General features: G+C 39.5%; 1 protein-coding gene across 2 annotated transcripts in view; it reads right to left on the reverse strand.

Annotated features, from left to right (window-relative positions):
- Window positions 1-8,150: 8,150 nt before the first annotated feature.
- znf362a (zinc finger protein 362a) overlaps window positions 8,151-11,730 on the reverse strand; it is an 11,487-nt gene continuing 7,907 nt past the window's right edge. For both annotated transcript variants that reach the window (XM_035661114.1, XM_035661113.1), the window contains exons 6-9: window positions 10,951-11,175; window positions 10,118-10,196; window positions 9,839-9,997; window positions 8,151-9,737 (exon numbers count right to left, since the gene is read on the reverse strand). In XM_035661114.1, coding sequence (XP_035517007.1) covers window positions 9,618-9,737; window positions 9,839-9,997; window positions 10,118-10,196; window positions 10,951-11,175 — 583 coding nt within the window. In that variant the 3' untranslated portion in view covers window positions 8,151-9,617. The remainder of the gene's footprint in view (window positions 9,738-9,838; window positions 9,998-10,117; window positions 10,197-10,950; window positions 11,176-11,730) is intronic.

Here is an 11,730-nt window from a genome sequence, read left to right on the forward strand (position 1 = left end):
TATGTCGTAGAGCCCGACAGTATTTAAAGTAATGCAGAGTAAGAATGACTTTATTTTATTTATTGTTTTACTGTAAATACAGATAAGATAAAATGATGATCAGTACTTCACTGCATTAGCTCAGTTCTGTATCAACCATAAAGTCTAATCAAATTGAGCTGATATACTGGACAACATATAACATTACTGTAAAAGTTATATATTAATCCTACATCGAAACATTTAGACCAAAAAAAAGCATTTCTTTGTCTCTTTCTTTTACATACAATCCTTTGTTGCCACACACTTTTAGATGGATCAGGTGGTAGGAAAGTAATTATGCAATTAAGTTGCAAAACTGCGAAAATGTTTTCAAACATGTTGCAATAATTCAGCGAGAATTGAGCCATGTGCTAAACTTGTGCTAACATGAACATTGTCTGTATTCTGAGGACTGAGCTTGGTTCACATTTAAGACATGAGTCCATTTTCCTCTTCGCACTTTGAATCTTGTGAGAACAATAGTTTCTAATATTATAGACAATAATAATTAAAAAAAATACTGTAAATCTGAAACTTTCTGATCAAAAAATAATAAAGTAAATGAATCAAACCAGATATTTGATGCAAACAGTTTTTTATACCAGCATGTTCATGGAGTAAAGGGGTAAATACGGGTCACCACTGACTACACAATTATTTGCATCCATCTACAGGTTTTGCCTATATTTTAATCTCCAAGTAACACATTATGTATCCTGATTCGTTTGTAAACTTGAATTATAAAAACCTAAATGTTGATCAATATTCCCTTTTCCTTTCCGTTTTACTCAGATTAACTATTTCTTCAGAGCCCTTAAACCCAAAAACTAAACTGTACGCGTCCATCCCAAACCTTAAGTGAACCACTTGTCTGCTCAACACATGACAGACAAGGTTAAGACACTAAAGCAGCTGCTGACTTACCTGTGAGTCGCTGTCAGCCGCATTGCACCCACAACTCGTCCCAAATATTCACAGGCCACTAATTTCACCTGGATTTTGAGTGAGGTCTCTGCGGGCAACCCTGTCTGTCTACTCTGTCCTCAACTGTATCAGCATTATTCAGACGGGAGTGGCTCTTTCTCTCTTTACCTGGTAAACAAGAAGCGCACCGCACCGCCCCTCTGCTTCGCTACCTGAACAAAATGTCATCGTGGACGGCCGCACGTCTCATATACGTAGTGTCGTTCACTACATTTCGATCATTTGCCGACCGGAAAACATCTCTAAATGTATTTTAAAGTTGTGTAAAGGCATATACTAAACCCCTATTTTAGCCCCTATCCTGTCCATATACATGACATATTGTGTTTAGAATAATAACAGCTCATCATTTTACATTTATGTTACAAAGCGATAACGTTGTTGTTTTCCAGCCATTTAAGGATCTATTTTTCTTTGCGGACCAACAGTAATCAATTTGGCCTCCAACGAATGCGCAACAGGTGATTTCAGTTAGGCTACACGCGTTACGTTTTTTGTTTTTTAAAGAATCTTTATTAAGTTTTGACAGGTTAAAACAACAACAACAAAAAACAAATAAAAAATCGAACAAGAAGTACAATCATGAGCCCATAAAAACTTACTTACCGACAATAAAACAATATATTGACCCAAGATCGATGAGTTTCAGCGAGTTACAGGTTGTAGGTGAAAAAGACGCTTCAACTTAAAATGCAAATGTGTTTGTAAAGGCATTATGCTTTTCTCATTTTCATGCTAAACATTTAAGTCTGAGGCTACCTAGCATCCTCATATGGGTATCTGTTAGTTGTATTCGTTTATTCTCGGACTGAGGGCGGGGAAAGCAGGGTTTCCTATGCATTAGTGTTGGTCCAGCCTTTATTCACAGCGAGAACGGTAAGAGCTTCAGATGTTGATAGCTAAGCTGGGCTTGAGGTAGCAGACAGCCCTTTAGTGAGTGTACAGTGTGTTTGTCAGACTTATAATGCAAAGTGTCTCATGACATGCACTTTCACTTCACTTATACTGTGGGGAAAAAATGTACCAACTGTGCAAATAGGAATTATTTTCAACTGATTATGCTCTAGGGCTGCACAATTAATCGAAATCACAAAATGGCCATGGGCAGTATGCGTATGATAAGAGCTGTAGGCTTTGATTTGTTTGTTTGTACAGACCCCCCAAAATGTCACATCATCATGATTTTAATGTAAGGTTTAGAAGTGGAGTTAATTCATATTTGAAAATTGTAAGGCTCAGAAGTTTAATATAATTTATATTTGAGTTAATTTACTAGAAATGTATTTACAATGTTTAGTCAGTTTATTATTGACATATTTATGTTAGCACAATATTATTTACATGTTTACATATTTAACACAGTCAGGATATTCTGTTGAATCTGCCTCCTCTTGATTCCCTCACGTTTGCCTCAGTCTAAGTTCGAGTTCTGATTGGTTAGTTCAGTCACGGTGAGGAGGTCCAACAAGGGAATTTGGGAGTTGTTGGTGAGTTGTGAAATTCAGTAAAGTACTGGCTTGGAGAAAAGCATCGCTCCATCCTGCTGTTTATTCTCATAAAGAGTGATCCACCACCACATACCGAACCCTCATGTTACATTAATAACACACTGGTGTTGATGAACTTATTTTCTCAATAAAACTCAATAATCAATAACATTTTACAATTTATTCATTTATTTTTGTTAAGGGCAGCGATCTGCCTACAGCCTTTTACATGCGATTATATTATATTAAATCCAAAACAACCCTGGGTTTCACTTCTCGCCCAGACCTTGTCTTGTAGAGGACAGTGAGAGGGGTTGTCTCCCTGGCTGTATGTGCGGTGTATGATGTAGTGCTGCACTGTGTGTGATCAGAGTTGTTCTCAATGTGTGTATTGTTTTTATGTCAATGAGGTGACATCTGTTTTGCCTGTACTCCTGCCCTCCTTCAGCTGTGCGTATGTGATAAGATCTGTCAGTTTCAGCCGGTCTCACGACTATTGCTGGTATCCAATAGCCACCTTCCTGGAATTGGAGGCGTTGTCCTGTCTACAGGAGTGTTCCAGTACTCTAGGAGACTCAAATAGGGATCTCTTTGGTCGGCTTTGGCCTTTTCCATAAGAGATTTGGCGATCTGCACTGATTTTTCAGCGAGTCCATTGGTTTGGGGATAGTGTGGGCTTGTGGTGATGTGGGTAAAGTCCCAGAGGCCCATTGTCTGAGATAATAGTCTCTGGTATTCCATGTCTGGCAGATGTTGCTTTCAGCTTGTGTATCACAGCAGCGGTTGTTGTGGTGCGTAGCTTGTCAAGCTCAAAGTATCTGCTGTAATAGTCCACCGTGATTACGTAGTTCTCGCCGTTCCATGTGAATAGGTCGGTAGCGACGGTTTGCCATGGCTTAGTTATCTGGGATCTTGTGACTGATCATGGGCTCCTTGGTGTTGGAAGGTCTGTGCTCAAGACAGGTGTGGCACTTTCCAACCATCTCCTCGATCTGCTTGTTCATCCCTGGCCAAAATAGGATGTCTCGTGCTCTCTGTTTGCACTTCTCCATGCCCATGTGTCCGGCATATATTGTGGATAACATCTCTGTGCGCTCTATGATTTTCTGGAAAGAGTATCTGCAACAGGTCTTTTCCAGGTCTGTGGATGATCGTAAAGTTGTATCTCTGCAGTTGAAGTATCATTCTCTGTAGCCTTGGAGGTGCAGCTGCAAGTGGTTTCCGCATGATGGACTCAAGTGGCTTGTGGTCGCTCTCCACAGTAAAGTAACGTCCATACACATACTGGTGAAACCGCTTGCATCCGAATAGAATGGCGTACAGCTCTTTTTCAATTTGTGCGTAATTGACCTCACTGTCTGTTAACGGTTTCGATGCGTAGCTGATGGGCTTGCCCTCTTGTAGTAGGACTGCACCGAGTCCATACGTCAATGCATCAACTTGCAGCCTGATCTCTTTGTTGGGGTCAAAATATGTTAAGACTGGACCTGGCTCTCGTGTGATGAGCTCCTTCATCTTTCTGAATGCTTCGTCATGCTGTACATCCCATTTGAATTGAAAAGCATATGTGGACAACGACTTGCTATGACTGTGCCTTTTATTGACGGCTACATAACAAGAACCAGAGCACTGGATATCGTACATTGGTATGCAAGGCTTACACTAAGCATGCGCAGGGAAGGACTCTGTATGAGATAATAAAAAATCACACTCAATTATATCTAGCATCCAGTGGGGACAGTGGCTGCATCAAATACTGTCATTACATCTAGCATCCAGCATATTCTATGAGAATATTGCAAGCCAGTCGTCTCACTCTCCCCCATCCAAGTACTGGTGCTTTCGTGCACAAGATTAAAGACTGTAGGAAGTCTTTATTTTGGGGGTTGAGGCTAAAAACATCAAAAGAGTCACTCTGTAAAGATGAATATTATTATTTTTCTTATTCTTTCCTTCCAGCTGCTGTGAAAAGATGGAGGCCAGAGGAAGAGAAATTGAAGCAGCCTTCAGCATGCACCTCCAAGGACTGCAGGAATGGGATCTGAATCACAATAAATACAATTTTCATACATGTTTTTGTTTTGTTTTAAAGATGTAACGAGCATGCTGAACTTTTCCCTGAAGGTTGTGTTTCGTTGAAGAGTATCAAGCCACGTATTAATGCTCGGTTTGATGTTTGTGTAACTTAAATATTGACCTATTAAACCCAATATTGGTATCATTTTGACATAAATGCTATTAATAATGAAGTTGTGACCTGAAATCTATTAGATGTTTATCAGACTTATTGATCTTGACACAGTTTGAGGGAAAGTGTTCTTCTTTTCTAACTGTTGTCCATATGTGTTGAAATATAATTACCAACATGCATCGTCAGAAAAAGGTTCCTATCAGCAATAGACCTCGTATTAGACGTCTGATTGACGTCGAAATGTCTTCTGGGTTAAAGCAGAAACTGGAGTTACTATCAGGTCTGCTGTAGACTACCGTGTCCATCCAAAAGCTCCCAGCCGAGGTTTCTGTGCTGGAATTTCACTTGACAGATAAGAAAGTGACCGGAGCAAGAGTGTTTTGGCCAGAAAAAAGCAACAAATTAAAAAGGTTTTCTGCAATTCAGTTTAAAATGGCACCAAGAAAAAACTAAAGTAAAGAACTTTACAGTTCAAACACAAAGGAGTGTCAACACACTTCAGGTGCAAGACGCACAAAACTGAAATCTGTGTTTGCACACAAACAGGGATTGTTGGATTTATCATAATACCCACACCTGCATGTGACAACAATAGACACACACACGCAGTTTGATTCGCAACCTGCTCAACCGGTCCGCCAATGAAAGCAACATCAATAATGGCATTACGCCCGGCTGAGGCTATTTAACACGCCTTTTACAGACATCTCAGCCATCTTACAGAGAAAGTTTAGAATTAGATAAAAATTAATAACAAATATAACAGAAACAAATAATCGTTATCATACTTTGTCACTCATCCTTATCCTTCATCATTATCATACCAGCATGTCTTTACCAGCGTAAGTACACTGGTTGTACAATAATTTAGCCTGAAGGGGAGGTTGAGAGAGAAGTTCAGTAAAATGTCTGGTTCTTAAACTAACCAGATGTCTCTTCCCTGACACTCAAATCCTGAAACAAGTCCTGTGGCACAAGGTATTGTACTCAATTCTGATATATTTCTCAGATCAGATTTTTTTTTGGGAGGGAGGGGGGATCTTGTTTGGCTGTTCACATTACTTTATGAAAGTGGACCATATCATCCATATCCTATTCCAGTGTGAACACATCATAGTCCTGAAGTGACCTATATGAGGTGATACGACTGTTCACACTGAGGTCACATTGTAAAAAAATCCGACCTGTATCTAATTTGGACCACAAATAAAAGTTTCAGAACTGAAAAGAATTGATTTCATGTAATTTGTGCTGTTCACAGTGTCATGAAAAACACATCTGAATCAAATAGAAGGAAAAACTTCAAATAGGGTTGAGTCTCCCTCTCTTGTTTGTTTGTTTTGTTGCATCATTATGTTTTTATGTCTTTCCATCGTTTTAGTCTTGTTATGTCCATCATGTGTGATATGCAGCAGCCTGAAGGCGTGCAATAATGCAATACATAAATAAACAGATAATCCCCCTCAAGTACTAAAAACCAAAATACAGATGTTTACGCATAAATGTATGGAGTAAAGGTCAAAAGCTGTTAGAAAAAGAAAACAAAAAACATAGTTAAAAAGTATTTGTACTTTCCATCCATTCATTACTTTCCACCTCTGGTTCTCCCTGATTGGAAATGACTGGAACACCAAAACGAGGAGGTTAAATAAATACCTATCTTCTCCAGGTGGATAGTTCTTTACTTCTTTAAACTTTGACACCAATTGTCCTGAACTAAGAATAAGAAAGAATTTTTTTTTGCGTGTGTGTAAATTCAGATACACTTAAAGTACAGCATAGCTCCTTGTTGATAGTCCAAAGTCCCAATGATAACATCAATGTACACTTGTATATTCCAATAGAAAAACTGAATAGATCTGTATTGTCACAGTGCTATAGTGCACAACATAATAACAGCTTGTCAGCAGTAAACAATAAACATTACCACACTCTGCATTAGTAGCTGAGGAGGCTCTGATAAAAGTAAAAGTTCACCAGGAACCTTTTAAGTAATTTAGTCTTTGCTGGGCCTTGTTCACATGTTTACCGACCGTGTGAGGTCTGCTGTACAGGCATCAGCCATCCTGTACGGAGTGGTCTGCTCTGGACAGTGGCATCACCAGAGAGGGGGGGGGAGGAAGAAGCTCGGATAAGATCATCCAGGAAGTCCCAGCCTCTTCCTGGGCGCCCCTGTTGGGACCCTCAGTGAGGGAGGGGTTGGGAACCAGGAGAGTCCTGGCTAAAGTGTATCCCATGCTGGACAATGCAGTCCCACCCCCCCTGCATGGTGACCTGACAGAACTGCAGAAGGCCAGCTTCAGTTGACAGACTGCTTCACCCTTGATGTGTGAAGGAAACATCACAAGAAGGTCTTTCCCTTCCTTGCTGCCTGTTAGGCTCCACCAATGAACACTCCTTGATATGTGCACAGTATTAAACAAAAAACCAAAAACAAAAAAAAACAAACCAAACAAAAACCCCACCAGTTTGTCCACAGTCTGTGCAATGCTATTCTTTTTCCATTATTTATGTTTATAAGCTACTGCCTTTGGCTCCTTGTTATTTTTTATCTGCTCCTTGTTCATTTTTTATTCTGTCTTTCTGTATACTGTTGCAAACTGCCCAATTTCCCAACCCCCTGTGGGACAAATTAAAGGTTTCTTATCTTATCTTAATCCCCTTAAATCTGTGATATCCCAACCCGAGGAATTTATAGTCTTCACCCTACCATGTGAGAGGGTAATGGCAGAGGGCAGGTCCCGCAAATTTCTGCAACCCAGTCTCTATAAAACCTACCCCCCATGGGGCTACGTTGTCCAAAGTGCCCCAAAAAAATGTAAGAGGGGTTACAATAATGGCCTTTGGAATTGACCTGTAAATTGTTTCTGGCTATTCCTTTTCAGAATTGGTTTGCGCTCCAAGCTCCATCAAACCTGTGTCTCCTTGTTAATGAACGAAAACATGTATCTTGGCGCCAGGTTAGCTCCAAGTGGGTAGGCTGGCGCCCATCGTACCCGAAGGCAAGTCCTTGCTGCCCAAGGGTCCCAAACCCCGCCCTGTGGCCCTTTGCTGGCCATGTCATCCCCTCCTCTCCTTGCCCCCCTTTCACTGTTCTGTCTTCAGCTGTCACCATCATAAAGCAACAATAAAAAGCCAAAAAATTTAAAAATATGTAATCTCACATACGTGTTGTTACATAAACTGCAGTTTTTTTGTCTGTGGTGACTGCTGTTTAGCTTGGTATGGACACTGTTTTTGCACTAGTGCTTAATTGTCTGGTTTATCACAGAGTACCAGGAACATTTCCTTGTCTGCATCAATGGTCGGCAGTAAGACCAGCACATTTCTCTACATACACATCTTCCTGGGTAACCGTACACTTTCATGGAGAGAAAAGACAAACCAAACACCTGTTGCACCATAAAAAGGCATCTGACAAGGAACTGTGTGACATTTTATTCATCAGCATTATGAAGGTTGCTAAAATAGTATTCTTTGTTTGCTTTCAATTCTTTTCTTGAGTTTCCACTCAGTAACAAAACATCCAAGTTATCACGTATGTGAAAGCATTTACTAGGAATTTTTATTTCCTTGCAAGCTTGGATTTTGTTTATGTGCCGCCAGGAAAAAAAAAAAATCTAGCATTATAGAATTATTTATTATAAAACAGGTTGACAGATAATATAGTTCATTTACAGTATTTATCATGCTATGACATAAAAGGCAAATGTAAAGTGATAAAACGAGCGTGGACCCTAGAGTTGTAACAAAGTTAAGGCTTAAATGCATATAAAATGGAAAGTGTTCATTCATAAAACAATGGTAAAAGGAGTATTCAAAGAAGTGTGATACTTCAGTTATATAGTTATATCTGAAAACCCAGAACCCATTAATTCCAGGGCAGTAACACATCTGTCTGTGTGGCAGCAGCAGAGGTGGTGCATTTCAGTCTTATCGCTACATTTATTTATTTGCACACTCAGTCAAATACAAAGTGGGCAAAAAAAAAGCACTGAGTGCATCATTCAATCTAATAGTAACAATAATCATAAATATTGTGATGAATTTGGCAAAATAAATGCTATAAATTATCAGATTTTCACAGGGTTTTGATTTTACAAAAAATTTACAAAAAATACACATTCTTTCAGTATTTGAAAGCTCTCTCTTTCATTGACTCAGTTAAAGTTTCAGTTCAGTTTTTCAGGTTTGTGGGATGATTATTATGAAACAGTTTTTTTAAACTTGTCTAGATAAAGCTTGAGGACTGCCTTGAGCATATATCATAACATTACAAAATATATGTAAAAGAAAATATGTCCATCTAATTGTGAGTCACACATCCTGTTCAGGGCGATGTTGGTAGTAGAGTGAAAATGACTCGAACAAAAATGTTGACACATTATTTACGTGTGCTTTATGGCCACGTGATTGATGAAACATTGCAAACACTGACATAAAAAGTGGCACGTTATACATGAATACACTTTATATAAGCATTCACCTTTATGTTCACTTGGCAACCCAGCTAACGGAAGACTATTTCTGATGCAAATATATTTTTGTTTGCAAAGACTTGAGTAAAGAAAGTAAAATAAGGACCATATAAAAAAGACAATGTAATTTGTTGTAACACAAAAAGTTAAAAAGATTTTTAATGTAGCTGCCTGGAGCATTTTTTTTTCTGTGAAGTCACATAGAAAAAGAAATTTTAAGGCCTGTCATTTCCAGGCCTGAAAGTGCTGAGAAGTCATCTTTGGATGTCCCCAATAATACTATCTGGTCAGCATGAAAGAAAAGGAGGATATACTCATTAAAAGAGCACCTCTTCACAAGATACTTGTACAATCTGGCACATTTTTGGAACCCATTAGTGGGTTCAAAGTCCATCAGAGGAGCGCAGATATCACAGGAAATGTCTCTGATGGAAGGGCAGGAAATGGGTTTAGCGCTCAGATGAGGGAGATCCGTATAGGGATGGAAGGAGAGTCTGTCCTGTGGTGAGGGGAGTGATGGGACACCACATGTTCTACCATTGTGTGTTTGGACATGTGCTTCATAAGGTACGTCTCCTGGAAGAAAAAAAAAAAAAACAAGAGAAAAACAACACTTTTAGACATCCCCTCTGCAGTTAGTCCAGATCTTAAAAGCGTAACCTGGCTGTCAAACTCACCGACGTGTACGCCCGGCCGCACATGCTGCAGCAGTAGGCCTTGGCGTTTTTGATGGCGTGTGCAGACAGGTGGATCTGCAGTGAGGCAGAGTCCGAATAGGCACGGTAACAGTTGGAACATTTAAAAGGCTTGTCTTTGTTGTGCTGCCTCTGGTGAGACTTCAGCATGGAAAACAAAACATACACAAACTCAGTCACCTTAATGCAGCATTTCAGAGGGTATTGCCTCACAGTCTTGTCACAAATTCATCCAAACTGGGGGGGAGGTTTAATGTTTACCTGCAGATTAGACAGCTGAGTGAAAGCTTTTTCGCATCCTGGATGGGCACATTTATACGGCCGATCGCCTGTGTGGATTCTGAAACAGGAAACAAGACACAAACGTTAGCAAACTGGAACTGGAAGTTCAGCATTCAACAGAATCTGGGTGCACAATCAACCCCCTCCCTTTTACGCTCTACACCCGTGACTGCAACCCCCCCGATCGGCATTGAGACAACTCTAGTTTGCAGCCCAGGACAGGGAGGGATCTGCAACGAGTAATTAAAACCGCCCAGAAGATGGTATGGTATGCTATTGGTGCAAAACAGAATTCTTCACAGGCACTTTGTTATAGGCTATATGATGTCTACAACATGGGTGTAATTATATCCTGCAATAGTAGTGCAAACAGTTCCCAGACCATCTGTAATGATTTTTTTTATCTTAACAGTATATAAGAATTACTACAAATAACACCTCACTACAAATGAATGTGACTCAAGTGTCCATTTAAACAAAATCCTTACAAGGTATTGAATATTTTATGTAAATTACACTTTTCCAAACAATTTCAGTGGTTTGAACCAATTTGCATTTACTGAGAATGCACAAATACCTTATATTGTTAGTGTCAGAAATGTGCTCATTAATACATTTTTTTAAAAATTGTCTCTATTGACACAGCAGACACTACAAGAGGGAAGTGAAAAGGGGAGAAAAGGTGTTTTTTCTTGAATTAATTAAGTAATTTGAGGGCACTAATGTACTACTAATGTGTGGATAAACTGTAATCTTTAGTGTGTGTATATATATATGTCATGAACAGACTGTGACGAGTGTAGAGGTCAGACCTGGTGTGCTGCTGCAGATGGGAGAGCTGGCGAAAACATTTCTCACAGTAGGAGCAGCGGTACGGTTTGACACCCAGGTGTATGCGCAGGTGCTGGGCCAGGTACGATGCGTTCGCAAAGGACTTAGTGCAATGAGGACACTTGTGAGCCTTTGCCTCTGTGTGCGTTTTGGAGTGAATCTGCATGTCTGACTTGGAGAAGAAGGTCAGTGGACAAACTTTACACCTGTAACAAGAACACAGACAGAAGATGCACAGTGAGTGAAAGTGGATGCACAGGACGTCTCAATTCATGAAGAAGAACTTTCACTTTAAACTAAGTCACGATTTAAAAAAAAAAGTTATTTAAGGCTGCCAGCAGTATTTATATGGACCTTCTGTGTTATGCATTGTGTCTGTCAGTGGTGATCAGTACTTTACTGAAGTACTTTAAACTTGTAATGTTTACTCCATTACATTTTTACTAGTTATTCTGCAGATAAACAACATATACAAAGCACATAAAACTTATTTTCTTTACTGCTTGGAGTATTTTTGCATAGCTTTCTTGCATTTCTACTCAACCAAGTAAAGACGTACTTTTTTCATTGGAATATAACATCCATAAGTATGTTTTCATTTGTGTATAATCACCAGGAAATCTACATCTAGAGAGAAAAGCCATATTTCTTTAGTCGCCCAGAAAGAAAACACTAATAGCACAATCTAGATAGGGCACGTCTTTCAATTACGCAGCCACCGTAGTTTCTCCTGCATGCTTTGTTGAGGTGAGCGGTTTCAG

Source organism: Morone saxatilis, unplaced genomic scaffold (genome assembly GCF_004916995.1).
Source record: "Morone saxatilis isolate NCDOM2014 unplaced genomic scaffold, NCSU_SB_2.0 Contig18, whole genome shotgun sequence".
In the NCBI taxonomy this organism is placed as follows: Eukaryota; Metazoa; Chordata; class Actinopteri; family Moronidae; genus Morone; species Morone saxatilis.